Source organism: Battus philenor, unplaced genomic scaffold (assembly GCF_028537555.1).
Source record: "Battus philenor isolate CCGP_79_NKW_IND1 unplaced genomic scaffold, ilBatPhil1.0.hap1 SCAF_27, whole genome shotgun sequence".
NCBI classification, from domain to species: domain Eukaryota; kingdom Metazoa; phylum Arthropoda; class Insecta; order Lepidoptera; family Papilionidae; genus Battus; species Battus philenor.
This window is the reverse complement of record NW_027181690.1, coordinates 5,232,906-5,259,544: the sequence shown is the minus strand read 5'-3', so window position 1 is coordinate 5,259,544 and position 26,639 is coordinate 5,232,906. Positions and strand designations below refer to the sequence as shown.

Sequence of the window (26,639 nt, the reverse complement as noted above, 5' to 3'; positions counted from 1 at the left end):
CAAAACAACAGTTGTCATACATTATCTATAAATATTTGCCATAGTTTCCATTCATGGAAAAATCAATATCTAATAGAAGAGCTGCTGTCTGTCGACGTATTTGAAGTTGGTGACGGCGTCCGGTCCCCGGAATGAATGAACCGGGAAAGTTTGCTAAGCGGTGCCGTGGCCCAAGGCTGTAATGGACTACTGGGTTCTGGTACCGGAGATACCCTGGAAATTAAAGGAATTCCATCGTAGGTCATCTCTATAATTTATGCATTGAGCATTAGTGATATCCATTTAAATTTACACTGCTTTCAATTATTAACTGTCAATGAAACGTAAGTATATGTTGGATCGGACATATTATGCATAATTTATTATATATTAATAGCAAAATATAGGGGTATATAATAAAATTAAAAACTAATGTTCAAACTGTCTATTTATAATGACAATCCTAAAAGTTGCCTGAATGAAAAAAAACGGCTGGTGGACAAAAATTTCACTGATAAAAATCATGGTGAAAATATCGCCTCTAACTTATAAAGGGTTAAAGGTAATCAATACAAAAACTAAAAAGGCTATAGATAATTGACTATTCACGATATGTTATCGATTAGTGAACGGAAAACTGGTAAAAGTAGTGGCAATTCGCGACTATAATATTGTAACTCACTAAATTTTATCGCTCGTTTGCTAATTTCCTGGTCCCGATTGAGCAACAGTAGAAGTACAATAGGATGGTAACTTAGTGCTGCGCAACAGGTAACTCCAGGCTATTGTATTCGCAGGTATGTGAACTACCACGAAACTGACAAATACAAGTATTCTGTCCGCACAGCTATTCGGTTTACTTCGTATTTTCGTTTTTGATTTCAATTAGGATTAAGGACCTCTTCCAACTAACGCTATTTTTGAGTTGTTTTTTAACTGTACTTTTACTGATTTAAACCAAAATAAATCGCCCAATCTTGATATGTGCAATACTCGAGAATGGCTCGACCAGTTAGTCATATTTTCGTTAAGACGTTTAAAAAAATGTCAAGAAAATAGTGAAACTACAATGTTAGAAAGTCGTTACAAATAACTGGACAATATGAAGGCCGTTGGTGCAGTTTATGGGTTTAGGTTATTAAAAAGTTTTAATTACTAGATTTAAAGACTAGACCACAAACAAAATCGATGGAGAATGTGACATAATTAAGTAGCAGGATAGTATTGCGGAGAATTCAAGTCTGAATCTGCTTTTAAATTTCGTTGACTACGCCGTCACCGATTACGTAATGTTGCCTGTTGCGAGTACATTTTTGTTTTGTTGTGGATTTCTTGATTTTTTTTGTCATTCTTTTCATAACTGTTGTTAAGTAAAACCATTATTTGAAAATGAGTGTTCCTGTGGCCGCATATACGAATCGCAAGTTCGTTGCCTTCATTTTCATTATTGAATTTACCCTTAACGACCAATGTTGCTATATCTGTTATATTTTGTCCACTAAATAAATATTTACCTATGTTACGAAGTGTCAAAAAAAATTTTTTTTGGCTTTCAGTGGGATTGGCACGTATAGTTTTTTTTTTTTTAAAAACCAAGTGATGAGTAGAGAACACTTATCTCGCCTTCTAGAATTGAAATACCTGTTTCGCCGTGTGCGCGCAGTTTTCGGACGAACCTTTTTCTCGGGTTTAACACAGGTGGAAACCGGCGCTGCGCTGTCTACTTCGGCACCATTACCAGTACCTTCAAAGATTGTATTTTGAAAAATAAACAACCTTTACTTTTATATTTCCATTAATTCACAAAATGTTTAGTGAAATAATAATTATTTATTATTCTATGACAAAGGAGCTAGAGGTATAAAAGCGTAATCTCTTTAACTTGTTGAAGAATTTAGGGTAGTCAAGAACGAACATCAATTTTTTTCTGGAATGGCCTTTCAATGTAGCATTTGTAGACTAGATATTAACTAATTGTTAGGTAGGAAGATGAGCTTGATCGTTGAAGGTGAACGCTATGCATTGCTAGGAGGCCTCTTTAAATCTGCTACGTATGTCTTCAGTCCTGAACATCTTACTTGATTAGAAGATATGTGTTGGACAATTTTTGTCTTGCGTTATCTTCTCAAATTCATGGGCGCTGGTGGTTTTTTTTCCTATACATTTCCCTCATGACTGTAGTCGTAAAGATGATGCTTAGGATACGCATTTAATAGGTGGCAAAGCTCGGCAGCTACCACAAGAGCTCTCGGCTCGAGCAGTTACTTTCTACTGATACATTTTGTGAACGAAACGTCAGCCTCCTTTCTTTGTAAACTGGCTGGTAAGATAGACTGATGAATAGACAATATCATTTTTACTACTCTAAATCTAAAATAAATATTATCTGGTGAAACATATATTTTATTTATGTAAGTAGTGAACATCCAGAGCAGGCCTTAGCCATCCGTTTTATTATTAAATATATGAACAATTATTTATAAAGAAGGCATAATGTAAGTGTATTAATTTTTATAAAGACAATGCAGTTTATTTTTCTTATGGACAGGATACCAAAATATTAAAATTACTGGTCGGATTAGGAGGCCGCCGGGCTTTTAGACCACTTCGGTGGACGTCTCATGGGGTGGCCTAGCGTAAAAGCCTACGAGAGGAGACGTTGGCTTTGGCCTAAGGCCTTTCACACAATACTCTAGACGAGAAGACTCTAGAGGGTCTCTTATGCATAACCCGATGTAATCCGCTAAATATTATTTCCATTTCAATATGCAATGTTTTATATACGAAAAGTAATTTCCATGTAAAGTTATGAACCTTATAAAATAAATGCTTACCTATGATAAACAGAGAATGTTCGGCTTGCATTTGACCAGTAGCGTGCTGAATGCATAGAGGTCGCGCTGCTTTCATGCGAGCGGCTTCGTCCCCCCCGCCATCTATAGCGCTAAAAATACGAGTGTTAGTAAGTAATACAATTTTCTTGGTACTTATAGAATTTTATTAGATAAGAATTATTATCCAATACGCAGACTTCGGATTAATAGATGACAACTTTTTCGATTTATTGGCTTAAATGCCGGTTTCCTGGTTGTTGTGATGTTAGTGTCTGTATACAATAACAAAGATATTAGACCGACAGACACTTTTCTGAAGTGATATTTTGATGACGGACAACATATATTTCAATCATTATAGAAAAACCCATAAAGAAATACAATCAAGTGTGTAGTGTTTTACAACACATATAATTTTGACAATATAACAAGTATCATTTTGTTGAGAAAAACCTCATTTTAGTTAGTTTAGTTAGTGTTTGTGATTCATATGCCCGTCTTTTATCACAGTAAGAAAGTACTGTACTGCAAAAGAATATACTAAAAGGATGTCACTACGAAGCAACTTAACAAAAGCAAAGGAGAATGTAACTATAATACAAGAATACTTACGAATTATTTCCCGAACTCAATTCTTCCCACGGTGCATCACTTTCAACTGCACTACTCTCGGAAGCCACCAGATACATAGACCTATAAATTCATTTCAATGGTTTAGTGATTAAAAATCATTACATGGCTGAGTCAAATCATAGCTCCTTCAACTTAAGTTTCAGGCCTAAAATCCGTCGTTAAAGGAAACATCATTTTATCTTTAGGAAGTCCATAGCTGGACCGGTTGTAACAAGACTGTTCCGATGATTTCAACTAGTTCATCTATCCACCTGTGCAGATGTCCTATGCTGAAGTTTCCGAACCATTGTCTCAACTTACGGCTTACGGACCTTATTAGAACTTTACCTCCCTTGCTGCCCACTGCCCACCATTAAACGGTTTAATCATGTTATAATTAACGGTTCCGTAACAACTTCATTAGCCGGCAAGGATCCGGTCTAGATCCTTGCAATTAGTCGACGATCTATTTATTTCAAAACTTTTTATACGTTTTTTGTATAACTGCGAACTTAATGCCGAAGGCATTCTCTGCCAGTTAACCATTTGTGCGGTGCAGAAATAAATTAATAAAGGTAGATAAAACTAGTTAATATAATAAAAACGAAAAAAGATGGTGCGTGTAAACAGTGATGAAGCGACCTTAACTTTTTTAAATATGAGTTATGTGGTTTCTTCCTGGTTTTTCTTCACAACTATAACACTTTGTGAAGTAGAGTCAAACATTAAACATAGTTGACGATCAATAAGAGTTCTATTAAAAGTAAAAATAGTGTATTAATTAACTGTGTTGAAGAAATGCTAAAAATCCAAAATAATCACATTAGAAAACCTTTTTATTCGCCATAATGACCACCATAACGCAATGCTTTCGTAAATAGAACGAACACTTAGCTCCCGTGATATAGTCCAAAGAGACTGATTGCAGGGTTTTTTAAGCATGATCTATGAAGTCCTTACCTGGCTGGAACGTAGAGATGTGGAGGAGGTGGAGCAGAGCGGCGTGAAGCCGATCGTGCCCGTCTGGCACGGGAAGCGCGGCCCAGCAGAACGGACTCTGTTATTTATTTATATTTTTTAAACTGGCACGCCAACGGCCATATATAAAACAAAATTTAATAATAATATATTTATTGCACTCATTAAACTTATAATTATTTACCTAATCAAGGCTGACAGAAAACCGATTCATTAATAAATAGACATATTTATAAATGTTGGAATTAAGATTAAAATTCCTTAATTATTCCGAACGGAATAGTGTCCGTGAAAGTGTTCGTTTGTGTGTTTATGTAAGTGTCCAAGCGGACTTACTAAGTATGGGACCGTGACGTGCTGCTTTGCCATATTCCCGTAATGTTGAGTGCTCACGGTCATGTCACATTAATTAAAAAATACTATAGTAATAAACAAATAAAAAATAAGTGACAGGCGTTAAAAACAGACTGCATTAAGTTCACGAACGATTGTCGTTGCATTGGGTAGCACGTTTAATGCATAAATTGTCGCCTTATTGTGCTGATTTCTTTATTTTAAGCAATACATCCATTTAACAATGTACAAAATATGTTTGCCGATTGTAGGCGAACAAAATCCTATCCATACAGAACAGAAGAAAATACTAAACGGCTTTCTGAATAATAATAAAACAAGAAAACATCTATCACAAAAAGTGATAAATATATTTTTTTTATTTTATCACCTAGACGTAGCTTCTATTATCCCATATAAATTACCATTCCGTACTCAGTGTTTCTATATTCGCGGCGTGTTTATGGATCCCCGCGAATAGCTTTTACTGTATTCATTCAGCCTTTAACATCTAAGTACTATGTTCTTACCGATAAGTATTTGAATAATATAATATATTATTGCTAAAGTGTTAAGTACCAGATATTGGATCACTGTCACTATGGTCGTGGCGTTCTCTCCGCCAGCCGGCTTCCGGTGCGGGAGCATCGGCCGCTACGCCGAACAAACCGGACACAGCACCAGCCACCATCTTGCGTGTTGACTTCGCTGCTGTCTAATACATTTACAACAAAACAATACACTTTTGTAACAAGTGTTTAACACGTCTGTTTTACGAATCACCGCGTCAGCCTACTACGTTCATGCTAAGCCAAAATCGGGAAATCAATTACTTTTATTAATTGCAATTTTAAATTAAATTATGTAAAAAAAGATTAGTGAATTCTACTGTTTAGTTTAAGAGATTTAACAGTAGGCCTAAAACCTAAAAAGTATTTACTAGATTTGAAAACCACACCGCCCATTTCGCATGCAACATGGTCATGAGGCTCATTTCTGTGTGTTTGTTGTTGTTTTTATATGTAGCTTATGGGAAACATTTCCGATTAACCTTATAAGCGGCTAACGGGTGACCTTTATAGCTGAAATGGTTTCCATGAAAATACTTGGCTTCTCATATGATTTTCAACGTTACAATAACTCAAATTCGTACGTTCGCTGTTGTCGATTTCCAGATGTATTTATGATGTTTGATGGCTGATTTAGTTTCACCGGGCTTAAAAAGGCTAGACGTTTAGCTTCATTTTTTTACATTATCTACGATCGAAAGTCTTGCCGTTGCGGACAGTTTTTATCAATCACAATTTTAATTTAATTATTTTAAATTCAATAAATATAAAAAGTGGTCAATCTGAAAAATCTTTTTTTTATTTATTTATTTTATATATTAGACTACGACAGGGCCTTTTACTGTAACATATTGAAATGTTACGAAAATTTTTAAATAAATGTTGAAATTAGTATTTATTATTTTAATGTTCAATTATGTTTTTTGTTTAATTTATTGGAGAATGATATGATAACTCACATTTATGTTGATGTCTATAACAGGAACATGTTCCAGATCTGTAGCTTGTTCTGCTAAATTTTTTAATCGGGGGTCGTTTGGTTCCGTATTTTCGGCCAATATCACGAGCTCCAACAGAAAATCTCTGAATATTTCCTCTTTGATGATGGCTATTAAAAAAAAAAAACTATTTTATCACGGCTATAAATAATAAAAAATGTTATTTATTTAATAAAAATAAGCGTACGCAAGATTGTCTTGTTATAAAAATACATTTCGAATTGGTAAAATTTCACAAACTTTCGACTACACACAAGTCAATAAATTCTATTAAAATATTTGAAAATGTTCACAGAAAAATAAGATAAACCGAGAGAAAAACTAAAGTCAGTACATAAAAAATAAGAAAATTTATTATCAGAAATTCATGTATCGTGTAATTAGATACATATTACCTAAAGAATTTTTATCAAGAAAATTTAGAGGCGGCTTCATTGAATTAAATTAGCAAACTTACTAGATTATCATTCTGACAGTAATTAGGATCAAATTCAGCTTTCCTGTACAGAAATCCACCGGATTAAGAGAATATGAGAACAAAAAGCAGCTCTGTTCTTCGCTGCGCGCAATCGTCAGTCCTACCGAGCACACGTACCGAAAACGTTTATTTAATTTTAACTGCGACAGTCGCACAAATCACAGTCTAGTTAGCATCTTTTGTAAAACCGCTATCTCAATATACACGTTTCCTAAATATTTTCAAACTGTATTACAACTTAAAATCCTGTATTAAAGTTAAAATCCTTTATGTTGTAGTCAGAATTTTTTTTATAATTTTGTTTGACGAATTCTTAAATTTGTTGTTTAATTAGGTAAATAATAATTAAAGACCTACGTGGTTGAATAGATGAAGGCTGAATTGAGATATTATGGCCTTCCAGAGAATGACTTGAAGGTATTTCAGTCGGTGCAAGATAAGTACTGGCATTTTGTACATTTAAGTTTGACTTGTCCATTGGAGCATTTGATATTTTCATGTTTAAATCACTTTTAACTGGAAGCAACGGAATTCTTGTATCAACACCCGATGCGGTCTGTTGATTAGATATTGATTGTCCATGCTGAGTGGAAGTTACTGGTATGGTTTGACCGTTAACTAACAGATCTGGCGTAGTTTGTGTTATTTCTTGGCCTGAAACAAAAACAGTTAAGAACAATAGATTACTTTTTGTTGCAAAACTACTCGGTATTTGAGATCTACTTTAACCACACCCACTAACCTCCCAGTTCGAGCTCATGAGTAAATGCCATGACGTTTAAAGCTGAAGACAACGCCGAACCAACTCCATTTCCAACTTCAGCATTCAGCGCCACGTCAGTTGTGGCGATGCAGTCCGGTGGCGGAGGTACCACAAGCCTCCTAACAATCAATTGGCAATGACGTCACATGACATATAGATATAAAAAGTCATTAAATATTTGCCTGAGACTTGTGCAAAACTTCTTTTAAAGACTTAGAAAGAAGACATAGGTCAAAGAATGATATTAACATATCATCACCGTTCATCTACGGAAACCGTCAATCCTCCGTTCTCGATAAGAAATCATAAGCATAGCCCTGTTCATAGCTATTGATCAACTGTGACTTAACAAATGAGGCACGAGGTAAGAGAAAATGTTGACTGTTGTAAGTCACGCTTGGGTTGCAGAACATCATCTTAAGACACTAAGATATATGGAAAGAGAAGATGTTTCGTAGTTTCCCGAATGCCCAGCCGAGGATTCAATTCGACATTAAGTAAACATTCTGTCGTACATTTTGGCAGAACTAGATAAAAAATCTTGAAAACTTACGTTAAAGGTGCCTTCGTCGGTGTTGAAATTGAGACCCTTCCCCACATAAGTCTTCTTAACTCCTCGCCGCTGATACCTCGTCTTCGTAACTCGGCAATGGTTACTTTACCGACACGCTTTGTTAGTAAAAGAATTATAAATTACATTAATGTGATTAATCAACCTAACTCTCATTATTTTCGAACAGTTTACACTGTAATCGCAGTACTGAGTTAACACGTGAAACACTGAAACTTAGAATAATTATAACGTATTATAAAAGAATAACTAATGTATAAATAAATTATATTTGCTAGTAACTATATATATTTACTATATATGTGACCAGTTACTAGTAAATATTAATAATAAAAATAAAATTGGAAGATGCTGCAAACTCTTATGAATAATTGTTGTTCGGGCAATCTAGTCTTAATAGGATATGCACTGATAATCCTATCGTCAGTCATAACGACCTAGGATGTGTCTACCTGGAAACAAAATATTATTCTAATAATTGTTTACAGGATACGGACATATCCTTTCAAGCCTACAGAGGTTTTGGAACTAAAAAAAATCTTAAATAACCTTGATCTTGTATCTGTAAGTAGGTGAGTGAAAGTTTTATTACTAATGTAATAAACTCATAAAGTCACCACGAAAAAAAATCATATTAATTTTGCAAACTTTTGTAAACCTTATAAAAGCTAGCCACGTGTAAACACGTCTTTACTGACTACAAAATTGTTGACGACCACTACATTCCTTTAATTTCCATAAGAAAAGCGAAATACATCTAAAATTAATATAAACGGTATACCTTCCAGTTGGCTAAGGCCCCTTTGCGTTGCTTAGCTCTCGTCTTGGCCTTGCTCTTGATTACCATGACGGCTCGCTGCTCGTAGCGCGGATCGTCAGAAGGGCCCAGTCCTATCGAGTATTCTTGAAGGTAACGATGTGCGTCTTCTTGTGCTACCGACTGTTCTAAGGCCACTACTATTTTCGCCCACTTTGGATAAAAAATAATTGAGAATTTAGATTAATGAATACTATACGCCTACTGAAATATTTACTCTAAAAATAAACCTTCATGATTATTGAAGGATGTATACTAAGTCGTCGGTTTTGTTATAAACTTCCTAAAGTTGTTCCTTCTAGAATTCACTCCGTTTGTGAAAACGCACAAGCGTTGCAAATATATGTATTACCCCCAAATCCCTAACTGTTTTCTGCCTTGTCGTTTCGGTGAGGTTCAATAGCCGTTGCCAGGTATGTTGCCTTTTACGTCAGGTGAAGCTTAAAGGAACCTACACAAATTGCCTATGGTACAGGACTGGCCAAAAGCGGCCGCTCTGAGCCTGCTTTAGAAATAGGTTGGCTGCAGAAGATAGTAGGGAGTATTTGTTTGTCTCTGCTTCAGCAGCGGAAGCGAAGTCTTTGAAGGAGTGGGGTGTTGGTATTACGATACCCTGCTCTCCTTGACCTCCGCGATTTAAATTGCAGCTGAATTGTGGTTAGTGGCAGAGTCAAAGATCAAAGAAGGAGGATCTGGTTCCTTCGCTGGGGCTGAAGAGGGCCAGCTGTAATGAGTAATCGTTCTATTGGACGCTCCCGTAAACTGGAAAACGTGCGACGCAAGTTTCTAACTCAAACGATCGAGGCAAAGGTTGTATGAAAACGTTACTGAGGCGTCGCCATTTAACGACGTGAGGGTAGACTTAAAAGTCTTTATAAGACCGATGAAATCGTTCCTAATTAGCATATTAATTACAGTTTTTTAAACTGTGTAATTCGCATTTCTTGCCGCATGCGCATTTATAAGCGGGCTGGCGGGCGGTGCACTTTATTGCACGACTACTAATGCATGACGGAAGTAGCTATATATCGGTCCTTTTCTTACTTAGTATAGACTTCCGCAAAATAACGCCTGAATCTATTAGGTATGTAGAAACATATTTTTTGTATATGTAAATAAATAGGTAAAGTAATAGGTTTAAAATAAAAACTATTTTTTCTATTGTAAACAACGGAGGTGGTATTGTTCCATAGTGGACCATGTCCCTTTTTAAAGGACAATACCGAACCAGAGGTAAATTTGCGTCGAAAACTATTTTGATGAAAAAATATTTTATCTAGTCGACTGTAATATCTATCTTACTATTATGGCTGTTTTTTTATTTATTAAATGTTTAGTTACTAATTTTGATTAATCCTATTGCATTTGTTGGTTAAGTTTTAACTCATATTTTGTGTTTTTGTCTGAATTAAATGTTATAGTAGGTTTTTTTGTATATTTGAGTAATTAATAACGAAATTCCTTTCTTATGACCACTAGAATGGGAGAATTCATTTTTAATGTGAGATTATTCAAATTATTCTAATATAATAGACAGATATATTAAATTGGTATTTATAATCAGCTATTTTGTAAACGCTGGCACTACTATTTTAAGAACAAAATTGTAAAAATCTTGTAAAAGGACCAGTAGTTTATAAACTATGTTTATGTAACCTATGAACTGGGTAAATTATTTGGTTTGTAAGAAATTATTTGTACTTAAAATTTGCAAAAATAAATTTGTATTGGAATATTTTTCCTCTAATCTAATTTAAGGATTATGGACTTGCACCACATTAATTTCGTGGTTCAGTTATTCTATAAAAATGAAAAGAGAAGGTAAACAATTAAAAGCATATTACCTGTTTCACCCACTCCTTCTCCGACTGCTCTATGACGTGCGCGTACGTGTTGCCCATCATGGCGATAAGCATGTTCAGTAACAGGATTGGTACAAAAACCATGAATAGTGCGAATACTGCCTTTGCCAGGTTTGGATATGTAGTCATGCCGAGATCTGTATACTGCAAACATTTAAATATATATGACTATATACACTCAACTGTTTTTGGCACATTGGATGCGTTTCTTAGAAAAGCGTGTAAAAAGAAAAGAAAAGTGTAAAAAACATGGTAAATTTGAGGACATGTTTCACGACTTAAAAAAAATTGCAAGATAAAAAAACGAAATATTTACCCAAAACTATGCAAAAAAGTAAAGAAAAAAGTTTTAAAATACTTGTGTAATATGAATTTTACACAGTGGCGTACCTAGGGGGGGGCGGTGGGTGCGGTCCGCACCGGGCGGCACTTACCTTGGGGCGGCATTTTTTAAATTTACTTATAGTTGTAAAAAGCAACATATTCATTTCATATTTATTTTCTTTCTTGAATAATAAATTAAAATTCTGTTCCCAACATTGTAATTTTGTTAAGAATTTTTTTAACAATTTCAATCAGTGTCGGAAGTTGCAAAAGAAGCTTCTCAAAATTGAAGTTGATAAAAAATTATCTTCGTTCTACAATGTGTCAATTAAGACCAAAAACTCTTGCAATATTGCCAATAGAACAAGAAATTACAAATAATTTTAATTTTGAGAGCATTATACACGATTTTTCTGAGTATGAAAGCTAGAAAGAAGAGTAGATATTATATAAATATGTTTACGAGTGCATACACATATGTCTAAAAAAATTTACTCTGTGTATTAATTAATATCGATTAAATAACTTAATAATTTATTTATGTGTATTAATTTATAAAAAACCACTATTTGATTGACTTATAATAGAAGGGGCGGCAAACTGGAGATCGCCCCGGGCGGCAAAAGTTCTTGGTACACCACTGATTTTACACAAGTATTTAAAAAACAAAAACAACTCATTCTTATTACAAAAAAAATTAAAATTAATCTACAGTAAAAATTCATTCCATAAGAAAAAAAATTATAAAAATACAAATATAAATCAATTTTGTAACTATTCATCACTACTAATAATAATATTGTGTCGCGTGTTTAATACGGACTCAATCAAAATCAGGCGTAATAGTATTCCTCTAATAGTATTTTGTTGTGGAATAGATATGTTTCTGTATGTATGATGTTTGGTCAAAATTAGAATTAAAGAAAATTAAGAATTCGTGCCAGAGCAATAAGATCATGTAATAGAATGTATTTAGTCTTATTCTTGTTCTATTTTGTAAATCACGTTATTTTAAAATCGTGTTTAAAACCGGAATAAACATCTAACTGTGGTGTGTACGTTGCGGCTTTTTAGGCCCCCGAGGAAATATTCCTGGTCGCAGGAAGTCAATGGATGCGATCTAGGCGATCTTTTGGAGAGTTATATACGTCTATCGGTACACAATATGATAAAAATGATAAATCTGTAGTAAAGTAAAACTTACGCTGTAATCGCCAAGTGTGATTTGAAATAGCGCCATCCAAGTGCTCGGATAGCTTGAAAACAAAGTTGATTGGACATTTGGAAACCCTGGAACAATGATATCGTTGTTATTATCGTTATCCTCTTATTAATACATTTGTGATTCTAGTTAGTAAACTGGGAATTACATAAATAATTATTAAAAAAAATATTTTAAAAAATTATTATTAATTAGTAAAATGTGTGATTTCGTATTATATCCACATTTCTTTAGAATCATTTTGATCATTATCATGTCAGCCGATAGACGCTCTCTGTTTATTGCATCGGCATTGGCGTCTCCCAAAGGTCACAGCGATGATCGGTTTTGCTCTGCCCGCATCCAGAGACTTCCGGCAACCTTGACTATGTGGACTAACCATGAAGTGGGAAGGCTAACCACGCCGACTCATAGTTACTCGAGAACATTTCTGTACTAACGGTCTGCAGGACTCTTATTTAAATAACATTAACGATGATAATTTCCCCAACATTTCTACAATTATCTTCATTAGATAACAGCATAAAACGACTATAGCGAAGGTTCAAACCAAGTTACGCCCTACGGAATCATCACCAAAAGGCTGCCTTTAATTTTGGAATAACTGATCATATTCAAAGAGACAGTAGTAGAAAACAAACTGAAACAACTGCAAATACATAGCATCGTTACCTGATATTGGTGATATAGACTATTCCGACTTTATGTATAGCCAGGAGGTTAGACTAAACTATACATAAAGGTATAAAATCTGGAACGCTAAAGATTCATGAAAATATATCAATACCTTTGTAAAGGAAGTAGAAGGACTGCGAAAAGCCGAACAATACGATGCTATAGATGATGCCGAAGGTGAACATATCGCCCGTTATCATGCTGTAGATCATCGTGACGAACGGACCCGTTAGCTTAACGGCACTAAAAGATTTAAAATAACGTGATGAATGAATGAATGTACGAATGATAAAATGATGTTGTTGTGTAGTGAAGAATTACATTAATAATGTTGTTAGTGGTGTTTTGTGTTTCATTAATGATAGATCTGTAGTGGAGACCACGAACCGACAGTCTTATCTGAGGACGTCCACTCAAAGTCACACCTCGTAACAGTCGTCGGAAGACACTGGGTGCTGGTCTTTTCACCTTGTAAAAAGGTTGACTACTTCTAGTTTAGATGGTTACACAAAATAAACAAACTTGACCAAATATTATAATAAACATACGGAAGTTTTATTTTAACCTAAACAATAATTGTTAGTGAGAGGTATGTGTATAATTATAGAAATTAAAATGAAATATTACATTGCTTTAATTAGTTGCTTACCCAGCAAAAAACATAAGCAAAAACCAAGACCCTGGCAGAACGAATATCAAGATGGCCTCTTCTAACATAGTCTGCCGAGAGAGTCGGGCTGGTATGCAAGCAAGAAGCAACAAGTTGGATGCTAAGAAAATGAACTTGGCCGGTTCATGAATCTGTAAATATGACCAATAATTTATTAAAGTCCAGTTATTCTTGTATCAAATTTCATCTATCGTCTGCGCGTAAATGCTAGTCTCCTCCTGAGTTATGTAAACTGCGGAATCGAGGAGGTAGACAAATATCAAGCCGTCTGGTCTTAAATTTTTCAAGTACGTCTTGGCAATCATGCCCTGGGAGGGCGTCTCATCTTAGGCGATGACGATGATGACGTTAAATTAATTTTAATATAAATACAAACTCCAGGTGTCCTAAGATATTTTCTTTTTCAAGTTCCTTAAAGAAAGTGCCGGTACAAAATATATTAACAATTTCATTATAATGATGACTTTTATTTATTTGATTCTGTAAATACATATTTTAGAAAAATTATTTCGCTACGTTTTGGGGAATAATGAAGTAAAGTAAGACAATTGTAAAAGAACATCCGGACAAATGATGTTGTGAAAGTAATAAAAAATATTAAAAATCTTTACCCTTCGACTGTTAGTCTATAATGTAGGAGGTAATAAACATTTTAACAACTCACCAGTTGCTTAAAATATGCAGCAACTCCCTGATTCTTGATCTCGTCGCCTTGTTGTAGGATAATGTAACACAGGGTACTAAGTATGGTGCCAAGTTCACTGGCCAGGCGTACGCCGCTTCTGGCATCTGTCACTTCCAAGCCCCAGTCTGGGTTGGCATCCGCTTCAGCGCTGCTGTGCCTCAAGTATACAGAGATGGAGAGCAGAAGCAGATGTAACATGAAGATCATAAGACGTTTTAGAAACTTTTGCTGGAAATATACGTAAAAATAATCTCTACTGTTAGCGAGGGTTAATATCGTAAATAATAAAATTTTAACGAATATTTTAATGATATATATATATATATATATATAAATTATATATATATATATATATATATATATATATATATATATATATATATATATATAATTTTACACACACGACGACCACTGTTCTGCGCGCAATGTGGCCTGCCTATTGCAACAAATTATTGAGCATTATATTTGAACTGCACTTAGCTGACATGAAATAACGACTTGAAATTATATTTCGGAATTTGTATAAATACTATATAAATTGCCTGCAATTTAATTGTTTTAAAATTTGGTTTCATCTACGTATTTTGTTTTATAAACAATACTTTGTTGTTGTGTGTATACAAGGATTAAGACTCATCACCTCTTTGGTTTGAATCTTTTACGTATAATTTTTTTGTCATGTACAAAAGTTCTCGCGGTCTCGGAACTTCGGAGCGCATTCGATTTGTGAATGCCAGATGAATCAAACCTCAGCTCGATTTCCTATTATCTGTACATCAGTCTTTTTCACGGTTTTCTTACATACCATTCATTTGCATATGTATATTTATGGTTTCTAATATTAAGGAAACAATATACTAACTATGATTTAAAAAAAAAAAAACAAAACTGACGTAAACTTAATTTTAAGCTGATAATTTTAAATGATTTCATTGATCAGCAAATTTGTCTTTGACTTTAAAGTAATGATATACCCTAGCGAATGTCTTCCATTTTTCTTCCAGAAGCCTCTGAATTATCCCGCCGTCCAACATGTTTAAATGTTCCTCTTTGGTGCCGTTAAGGATAATGAATAGCGCGGAATTCCAATCTGAAAACATATCATTATATTGTCAATGTTTAAACAACAATGAAAAAATGTTTTAAAAACAAAAAAACTACAATGTCCCCTTGTATGCCCATCCGTGTCTCGTTACATGATAATTTGCTCTCATTTTGATTTTATCTCTTTCCAGGAAATACAATATAGTTAGGTATAAATACTCTGTATTATAATATAGTTGTACGTAACTATAATGTATATTCCGGACAGAGATTTTTTCTTATATATAATGATTTTAATGAAATAATAATGACATATTGATGTTGCATAAAATTGTGATAATAGTAAATACACCTAACCTAAAAATACCAAGAGCATGGTTTAGTTGCCAGTCATTAAAATTGAAATTAATCTTGTATTATTTGCTTTGTATTTGTCTGTAGTATTGTTCATTTTGGGTAATCCTCAATAAAAAACATAAAAAAATGTAAATGTTTTTAATACTTGTCTTTCCGTCTGGCAGTAGAGTATCCAAAGCGTTCAATGGATAAGCAGAACACGTGATATTTGAGTATCTCCAAAATTCTCTGGAGGAGAGCTCCAGCATCTCCCGGAAGACGGAGGCGCGACCGAGCTGACACGCCAGTGTGAGCGGTGTGAACCCCGCGTGGTTCATTCTTCCGTTACTTGCCGGCACTTTTGGATGCCTTAGTGCGTAGCCAAACATATCCTGAATAAATAATTGTTATATTACTTAAATTAACACCATTAATTCGTGTGTATTAGCGGGCTGGGCGCATCTCTCGTACAATCGACGGCTATGGGATATGAAAGGTTTTTACGTGGCAACCACGAACTGGTAAAAGTGGCGTAAGCCCTCACTACGTGAACCGATGATGTGTACAAGGTGGTTGCGGGAAATTGCTGAATGCGGGCAGCGCTATACTTGTTATTGTGGCGACCTTTGAAGGAAGCCAGTGTTTTGTAGTGGGCGTCTGTCGGCTGACATAAAAATGTTGATGGATGAGTAAATGTTAAATTTCACTTTATTTTATTTAGGACAACAAAAAATTCTGGCTGTAACTAACAGTAAACAAACGAAACACTTACGCAACCAATACCATTATCCAATAAATATTATTTTATAAAGAAGTATGGAGACAGAGCGTAACAAATATTAACTAACATCAATGATTAGAAGTAAATATAACAAAAAAAATTGCATTTATTATTCTTGCATAAGGTAGGTAATCAACGTGACGAAATATTAGGAAGTTCTGTATCACATCTAGCACTGCGTGCCTAGAAAGGATATGTGACTAAAATGCGGATATTTTTTTAAAATACTGTGATAATCGCCCAAATATCTAACCGCCAGTTTATTTATTCTGCTAAAAAAGTAACTAATTATTAGCACTACACTAAAAGTGTAGTGTCAATATTTAGTTTCATACAGTTATAAAATTTCAATAAAGAAACTGACTTACTAATTTATCACAAACAACTACCATGTGGAGAATCATATTTCCAAATGAATCCTGTGCGTCCGGATCAGCTCCTGAGTCTAGCAAGAGGTTGTACACGGCTTCGTTTGCACAGCATGCTGCCCACGCTAATGGATATTCTCCTAGATACGCAAGACCTTCGTAGTTCGTTTGACGAGAAGGTGGAACACGCTGCTGATCTCGTGGCAAGAAGAAGCTACCTGAAGAGTAGGACACTGTCTTAGGAAGCCTACTTTAAGTAACTTTTTATTAGAAAAAATCTATAAACTACTTAATATGATTGTACATATTAAGTAGTTTATAGATTATTAATATGATTGTACATACAATAAACCATGTCATGAACTGAAAATTTTAATGTTTTAATAGATTCCATAAAACACGTTTTTTTTCACAGATCTAAACCTAGTTTATAGTATTTATATTTCGTAACTTAAGTACAGTAAAAGCTCCTTATTCGTGCTTCTTTTATTCGCGTTTTTACTATTCGCGGATTAAAAAATGCTGCTCAGTTCCTATGTGCCTTAATTCGCAGATCTAATAAGTATATAATAAGGAAAGCATTCCAATAGCTAATAACCCCAATATCTTTTGTAAATACCGTCAAATGGACTAAAAAAAAAGGTAAAATAGTGTGTCCTGCTGTGACAGCGCAAAATGATGAAGAATCTGTGCAAGTTCAAACTTTGACAGCAAACATAGCCGAAATAAGATGGGTTCGAACAGATAGAATTTTAATCGAAATATTTTACTAGAAATAAATTTTAAAAGAATAGAATTGACATTCAGGATTTGATTGAGATGATGATTTGGAGGAAATGTTAAATTCACAGCCCTTTAAAGAAGAAACTTCAACAAGCACTGAAAACGTGACATTTAATTTGAGAAATCTTAGTCAAGGTATAGGAATGGCAAATGAGCTTTAGGATTTCTTTATGAACATATATCCGTCTATGGAACGAAGCCTTGTTTTTTTTGAGGCAAATTGCTAATGTGACTGCTACGTATCAGACTGAATTGAAAACTGCCAAGCTAGAGAAAATTACAAAATTGTTTAAACCATTTTTTAACCGTTAAGATATTTAATCAAAATTTTGAAAAACTTCAATTAAATCGTCCTTTTTTTAATTTTCTCACCTAGGAACGTATACATATAATCTCATATAATTTATCATTCCGGTTTTTGTATTCGCGGCATATTTATGGAACATACACACCGCGAATAAAGAGCCTTTCCCTTATTGGACAGATGATCTTGTCAAAGCCGTCGGAAAATTCTGAATGCAGGTTGCTTAACCAGTCCAATGGAAAATTTATTGGTGAGCCCTATGACCAGTAATCGACATCCTATTGCTGAAATTATAATGATGATTGTATATATGATATACATATGTACTAACCGATAGCTCTTTGACTGACATCAGCTCCTGCTTCGACTAAGTCTTGCACGAGTTCATTATTACTATATGCTATCGCCAAATGCAGAGAGCTTGCGCCTGAGAAAATACTAATACATTAGTTTAGGCTACAGTGCTACCAAAGTCGCTGTACCACGCGTAAACAGAATAAAATACATATTAAAAGATTTCGCAAATTTATGATTTTATTACATTAGTATAAAAAAAGAAACGGATAGTATTTACCTAGATATTCCTCTCCTTCAACGACATCCAACGACAGCTTCGGGAAACATTTGACTAATGTCCTAGCTAGACGCGTGTGGATCTGAAACACAGTTAAGGCTATGGACTCACTTTTTGGTTTCGGGAAGATATCTTTTGGATGGTCAAGATGCCCTGCCTCAGGTTCTTTGATCACAGTAGCGGACACTTCATAGAGTGACTGAGTACTAATGCCTTTGTCAGGATTATGCGGTCACTGTATGTGCAGTTAGCATTTTGTACCGAATATACGCAAAATGACCGAATCTTGCCACGCTCGGTAATTATCAAATTAAACCAGTATTAAAAAGTCAATGATAAGTATACCAAGCAGTAACAACCTTTGTATCGCAAATGATTAACAAATGCAGAAGAGACTCCCCCAAGGCGCCTCGATAGCTCATCTGCCAACAGGCCATATGGTCCTCCCACTTGGCGAGAGGATCGTGAGGGGACAATGACGCCTCTATTGGCAATACCACCTGCAAAAAGAGACACCTAAAATCTTTTTTTGAAAATATTTTTTTTTGTTGAAATACCTTTTTATATATTATTTAACATAAGACAAAAAGAGATTAATTCATCGTTCAGTTCTTGGAGTGTTTTCAGAAAGCATCTTAAAAATTCCATGTATCTCTAACAGATTTATTTGAGTGTTTAAGGTACTTTCCTCAAAGGCGATTGTACGCAAGAGAAATAACACCAAGAGCTCTATGGTTGTTTAAAGGTGTAAGCCAGATGTTTCCTCTTACATGTCGTCTTTTGTACGCCTCTCAAGAGTAGGAAGGCCGCCAACTTGGGTCACTAAACAGACTAGACATGACAATGCAAGAGGGCTGCCAAACAGAGAAAACCAAAAAATATGGGTTCAACAGCGAGAGCTACGGAGGCAGTCCAAATGATGGGTAGCTACGGAACGAGGACTGCACCCCCCAAAAACACCCGGTGGAACGAAAAACAGTAGACCCGAGACAAACAGACATGCCACATAACAACCAAGTGACGCACGAGAACGGACAGATAGTAGATTATTAGATTGTACTAGATAAGATTAGTATTAGATAAAACTTTTGCTTTACTCGCGGATCTTCAATCCATGAGCCCTGTGACCGATGAAGCTTTAACAGCCCCACAAGGCTAACAGAAATTGGAGACAATAGTGTTTTCTTAACCTATTTTATAGTTGTAAATAGTTAATTTTAAATGTTGTTTTTAAATGTTTAAACACTTATAAACGAACACAATAATAGAAATATTATTTATAAGGCAAGTTCTAAGGTATTATTAACTTATGTGTACTACTGGTGTACTTAAATCAATAAATTTTTATGAACTCACCTGCTCCTGGTCTCTGAACTTCCAGCGAAGGTACTCCGCCCTGTTGATGACCCGGCCGCGGCCACCTGCGTACATGTACGCCGAGAACTCTTCGCGTATCAACCTCTCCGCTGCAACCATGCCGCCCTTTGTGTAGGTTTCAAGGAGTAAACCACCTTAAACCAAGACCAGTGACTGTATACACAGGGTGGTTGAAAAAAAAATTATGTTACATATTTTGCATGAATAATTGATAATTGTACCTTTTTTATAATCAGCAAGTTTATATAAAACAGTGTGGTCCTCACTACTGGGCTGCGAAATGACTCGATCGAGCACTGAGCCCGCTGCAGGGACGCCACTCGGAGAACACAGCTTGATCAGAGTAGCACCCATTTTTCTGCAAGATAAAAAAATCATTAGAAGATGCGAACTTGTAGTACACCTTCAGTTTTTTTAGTTTTATTTTAATAGCAATTTTAATGACAGGCTACCACAATCCGCTAGGTTAACAATAAAACAAAGAAATTATAAAAATAAAATCAGATCAGCTGTATATCCACTCATTCCCGTACATCCAAAATTAGATTAAGATATATATGTAATATACCTTAATTTAATTTTAAAAGTTAGTAGATAATTATTATTCTTTGAATAATTATTTATTTATTGTCTATTTACTATTTATTTATTATTATCAAATCAAATCTATTTCAAACGAAAATTTACGTATTAAATAAGATATCTAAAAGTACATCTAAAAGTACCTGCTTCCCAAACTATCCCGCCGTCTGAGGTAGAACAGAGTTATGTGAGATTTCAACTAAATAAAACAGTTTTGGTAGACGCGCTGTACTATGCAGTACCTCTCATCATTATTATCATTATTCCCGTTGCAGAACATCTTTCATCATTTCATCATTCTGAACATAGGGCTCCCCCATAAAGTTCTAATAAGACTTGTTGAAAGCGGCCTATATCCTACGTTTTACGTTGTCACTCCAGCGTTGTACTAATACGGATAGCCTTGTCAAGGGTATGGCTTGATCACGGTACCTTTGTGCTTCAGAATTGCTGAAGCTAGTGAGAACTTATGTGTCTATTCTGGTCATCTGCCTCCTTATGGATTGTCACAGAACAGGCTACATTCCTTCACGTCGTTGACCCATCCAGGGTAGCGTAGGTAGCGTAGGCTGTGGACACGAATAAGCCATATCTGATCAAGTCCGCCAGAAGAATGTTTATGAGTATTATGTTTAAAGAATGTTTTACGACAGTTTGATTCATAGCCTCGTGCATAGACTGCCAATTTGTAAAAAATAATAGATTGGAAAATAAGTTCCTCCAATTTTATAATAAAATGGATGAAATGACTTTTTAAAGTTTAATTAAATTTTACGAATCCATAAGTATAATTTTGTTCGATGAGTTTATGTAGAAATTTTGGGACTGTCCCAAAAAAATCTTTAAAGGGACCGGAACCGTTTGAAGGTTGAAGGTCATGGCTATATGGCAGATTTATTATTACAGCCCAGTCAAACTCATAATTTTTGTCGAGTGCCTAAACATCTATGTCTTGCGTTATCATTGTGAAAGTTCGTCGCCCTTGTATTGATTATGTCCTCCCTTTTAGGTCCTTTATATACACAATTTTTTATTCGCTTCTTTTTTGTAGAAAAATTTAAGCATGTTTCATTTAATTCATTTAACTTTCACAACGGAAAACAAATTAATAATATCTCGAAACAAAGTTTCACTAACTTGTTTCTTTTTTTTTAAATACAATTATTTAATGTCATCAAAACCAACCAGATCGTTTTTACAGTACAGCGCAAGACCTGTCATCGTGGCGATTTTTGAGGTACGCCAATGTCTTGCAGTGAGCGTCTGCAAGCACAATCCAATTCGTTTACAGGAGAAGCCGCCCGCCCTCCCTTTCGCTTAGCGAGGACGATTCGATATAGGGTCCACATCTTACCTTAGAGTTCCGAGTGAGACCGTATATACATCACACGCTACAATTACACCGTGTATAGCTACTACCTTCGTCCTGACGTCATCGTACAAATAGAAAACGATTGGCTCATTATATTTTTTGTAAAGTTCACGGAACCTTCCGTTTCGTGAACTCATCACATGTTAAAGCCGTCCGAGCTAACAGCGGAGTCATCACCAGAAACAATACTCCTAATGAGCGTCCATCAGTTGACGTGATGATGCTGTTGATGGCTTATTGATAATATGTCATCCATCAGTCTAATTTTCTCTCAAACAAGCTGTTATTGTAGTTTATTTCTTACCTTTTTAAGCATTGGATTTATATTAACAAAAACGCTATATTTATACAACTGTTGTATATATTTACTATATTTTATATAGATAATAAAAAATCATCAATTTATTTCGTAGTCAAACTTATACACATTTGGGAGAAACACTTTTTTTTCGTTTTGCTTTTTAAAAAAATAATTTTAAAAAAGAACATCACAAAGGTCTTATTGTAAGATTACGTATATATAAATCTCACAGCACAATAAATTTATTTTAATCCCGCACGTTATAACAAGTTTTCAAGTTTCAAACATTTTAAAGTGGTAAACATTAACAAAATATGGCCAATATTTCGTAAACTTATTTTTCTAAACGCCAAACATGGACGTAACCAAGGTAACAATTTTGTTTTTTTTATACTACTTTAATTGGTCATGTGAAACACAAATATTAAACATTCCTCTGTTTTTATTATTTTCCTTTGCTTGTCAGCCAGTAAATTATAAAGATACTTTATCATTTGAAATCCCTAAAAGAACACATTCCAAAAACAAATGTGACTTAAAACGTATCGGAGTTTAATAGTTTGCGAATATTTGCGTAGATTAAGAGGTAGTTATATATTATATTGCAATTGGCATATTAATAGATAGGAAACACATTGTTGATCAGATTATTGATTAAGAATCTAACAATAGTCAATTACGCCATCTCTTGGGGAATTGTATCATCTCTATTAAATCTTAACGACTGGTGTCTATTGGATAAGATGATGTTGATGAAGGTAAAAAATCCGAAAAACTACTACAAATCAGGTAACGAACTACATAAAAAATGAAATTACTCAACACTTGAAAATATGCTTTATAACCTATGCTTGATTTAATTATTAAATTTCTTTTACACTCCTAGACCAATGGTCAGTGGCGTAGCTATGGTATTTGGGGCCTGGGGCAGATTAGGGCTTGGTGCCCCCCCCCACCCCTCCTAAAGAGTAAATAATTTCAAAATTCAGAACAGAATGTAGTTATATATCTTTTTTGGTTCAAAATAATAATAAATATATATAAAATAACATTAAATCTTAATTTATTGGAAAAATTTAAAACAAACATTCCTCGCTTTTGGCCTGCAAAGTCATTAATCACATTTTCAAAATCAATAGTGTCGACTAGTTCATGTTCTATTGACATTATTGCAAGATTATTTAATCTATTTATCATTAAATAATCTTGCAATAATGTAATAATTTATTATTTTGTCATTTAGGGCCCTTTTAAAAAACACTGTGTTTTGCGAATGAAAAGCTTAAACACTGTGTATATTATATTTTTGTAACCGTTTACTTTTTTTTAATGTTCATATTATTTAACAACTTTTTAGCACAAAAATAGTAAAATTCGATATTATTTATATGTTATTTACTTTAAATTATGGTTTTCATTTTTCTTTTAACATTTCATTATTCATCATTCAAAAAAAAATTATTTTCAACTTTGGTGCCCCCCCTGCTTGTGGTGCCTGGTGCGGCCGCCCCGCTCGCCACCCTCTAGCTACGCCACTGCCAATGGTTGACCCAAAGAGGTAGCTACGAAGAGACATATTCACTACAATAATTATTCCTTCGTGCGAACGCCTTCGGTCAACTGCCGTTAGTAAATTTAGAAGAGAGCCGAGGTATATTGATAGTTTCATTAAGAAGGCAAAAGTTAACTCCACAGGGTCACTCTTGTCACACTGGGCAAGAGAGACGTGAGGGAGAAAAATTAGTTTATTGTAAACACCCGCTAACCTCGACGTTATTAGTTTTATTATCGACATCAACATTATTTCAGCTGTAGGACGTCCACTGTTGGACATAGGCAATCCAGAGATCGCTGGTGCATATACGGCTCTGTTTAAGTTTTATATTTAATTAAATGCAATACACTTTTCTGCACGCTCGTTGTTAACGTTGATGGCAGACTCCCGTCAACCATAGCGTGGATGCGACGACGAACGTATTCTGCAACACCCATAAATTTCCAATAGAACAGGTTGGAAGCGATCGGATCTAGATCTTAACAAAGCCTTCCACCTTGTGGACGGAATGAAATGTGGAAAAATAGTACATGCAAATCAAGCACATCCAGTTTAATTTACAGAGCAGTTATCGAACGCTAAAAGTTGTAAATTTGTATTAGTTTGTGAATGTCAAACGGACTAATCCCATAGAAATTAGTTCAAAACACCAGAAGAGGAAGTGCCAAAAGTCGATGAAATAATTAATAGAAAGGTTAATATATGTAATGCTATGGCTATCAATAAATTAAAACAATAATGATGATGTCAATAAAGTAAAGAACTAATTGTCTCAATTAAATAAATTCTTTCGATTATGCTGTAATAAAATGGATTTTATACGTGGTACGTTAAAAATTATAAAAGGTAAAATGAACGACTTAGGAAAGGAAAACATTGACTTAACTTTAAAAGTGGAAATATTGGAGAATAAAAGGAATTTTTTTGAAATGAAATTGAATTGCTGACCTACTCAAATGTATAAACGACGACATAGTTATTATTTCAGCGAAACAAAATAACAATAAAAGTGAAATTTACATTTATTGCCAGTATTAAATTAATTAAGGCAAGAAACGGAAAGGACAGTTTGGTACAAGTTGTATTGAGACATAACGCCCAAGTCAATCATTAGATTCAAGCTGTGCGAAAAGAACATATCACTGTCAAAGGCATTGTATATAATATGAAATATAGCGAACCGTGACCGGCGATGATAAGAACACATCTTTATTTTTGGTGCGGTTAGCGAAGTTGTTGCAGAGTACCGTCGTAATATTTGTAATTCTATTTCTTGTTGTAATAAAAATTATAAGTACCTTACTTCTGTAATATCGTTGTAAACGTATTGAATTTACCTTCTCTTTTATCTAGTTATGGCTTTGCAGCTGGATTTAATATCCATATAAAGCTAAAGTAGGTTTTTGCGGTATTGTAATGTCAAGTGGAAGCATTTTTGGATTAATCAAGTGATCACTCCTTACATTAGTTTGGAGATTCAATTCGCATTTTGACTATTTCAAACAGCGCCATCTCTGGAGAACCTATGTCATCACATAAATTCGTTCTAACCGGTTTGTATATTTTAATGATTCACCTGTGATCACTGGATGTCGCACTAAACGTTTTACTGTTAGATCATTCGTATACCCTCTTATTTACATGATTTTCTATTATGGTCTGGCCAAGATTCTCTAAGTTTTATATTATCCTCTTCAATTAACGTGTACACCAAAATTAAATAAATATTTTACCTGCGTTTTCGTCCTAATTCTTATTCATCTATTATATATTCGATTTACTTAACCGGGGTAAACTTTCGATGATTGCGAATGTGCAATACATTAAAATGAAGAAACAAAAACTACCATAAATAACATAATATGCTACTATGTATTTCTTAGATTACAGAGTTTCGATAATTTTACAAGGATACCTACCGATTCATAGTTCACTCGGATAACGCTTGTGATATTACAACTTTTAGATATAATTATTATTAGAGTACCGCCATCTGCGACGATTGGGGCAAGACTTATTGTAGAATCCTGCCCACGGGTACACATCACCCATTGGTATAGCTTCACGGTTGGGAACTTTGTAGTCAGTATAAACGAAATATGTAGGATAGGTAAAAGAGGGTCCCACCCGAACCTGAAAGTACGAGTCTAGATGGTGAATGCATATCTTTATTAATTTCGACATTACTAACCAATATTTTTAGGTCTATAGTATATTTTAAGAGACAGAATGCTAACCGATGATACTTTTTTGAACATTTTATAAAATAACATATTTTGTATTTAGATGTAATAGTATGCCTCATTGTTTGCAGCAATTCTTCCAACCAACTCTTTTAAAACTTACGTAATAACAACTCTAAACGTTGACAAAATTAAGTAAGTCAAAAAGTAGCCAATGTAACAGTTCATATTTTAACAATATAGTTATTTTTTAATAAAACAGAGATTGTTAAATGCAATACTTATTTGTTACTTTGGTTCTATTACTATTATATCTAACACGTCTAGCTTAAATACCTTAGCTTAAATATTACGTTTAGTTAAAAACTAAATGATAAAAGGATTCAATAGTCAAACTTGACATTTAAGAAAATCGACGAAGAATGTCATGTGACAAAATAATGATATAGCGGAGAATTGAGGCCGGCGAGTATTTTTATATTTCGCGGACTAATCAGAGACGTATTACGAATTGTTGTATAGCGCATGTATTTTTGTTTACATGAATTTCGTTCAGTTTTCTTGTTTATTTATTTACAGTTTTTAAGTTATTTACATACAATTTCTTAACTATATAATTTTTTATTCAAAATTATATAGTCGAATGTATTTTTGACCAGTTACCCATTTGGGCGAAGCAGAGATAAATTAAAGATACGTAAAAATACAC

The 26,639-nt window shown here is 34.4% G+C and overlaps 1 protein-coding gene across 1 annotated transcript; it reads right to left on the bottom strand.

The window, feature by feature from the left end:
- On the bottom strand, window positions 1-26,597 carry iav (transient receptor potential cation channel subfamily V iav). Its single transcript, XM_068769149.1, has 25 exons — window positions 26,585-26,597; window positions 20,159-20,257; window positions 19,917-20,071; window positions 18,920-19,060; window positions 18,561-18,642; window positions 18,318-18,413; window positions 16,900-17,117; window positions 15,917-16,142; window positions 15,345-15,460; window positions 14,350-14,598; window positions 13,665-13,816; window positions 13,128-13,258; window positions 12,323-12,408; window positions 10,777-10,938; window positions 8,897-9,085; window positions 8,098-8,213; window positions 7,524-7,663; window positions 7,226-7,435; window positions 6,265-6,413; window positions 5,316-5,451; window positions 4,386-4,482; window positions 3,426-3,506; window positions 2,814-2,923; window positions 1,621-1,723; window positions 1-213 (listed from the first exon to the last, which is right to left on the bottom strand). The coding sequence occupies exons 1-25, from the start codon at window positions 26,595-26,597 to the stop codon at window positions 63-65; spliced, it is 3,408 nt and encodes a 1,135-aa protein (XP_068625250.1). The 3' UTR covers window positions 1-62.
- Between the last annotated feature and the right edge of the window lie 42 nt (window positions 26,598-26,639).

Coding starts and splice junctions, on each gene's coding strand:
- iav (XM_068769149.1), bottom strand. Junction 20,072..20,158: donor ACTTGCTGATTATAAAAAAG/GTACAATTATCA, acceptor TCTTGGTTTAAG/GTGGTTTACTCCTTGAAACC. Junction 6,414..7,225: donor CTTAAATGTACAAAATGCCA/GTACTTATCTTG, acceptor TTTTTTTAATAG/CCATCATCAAAGAGGAAATA.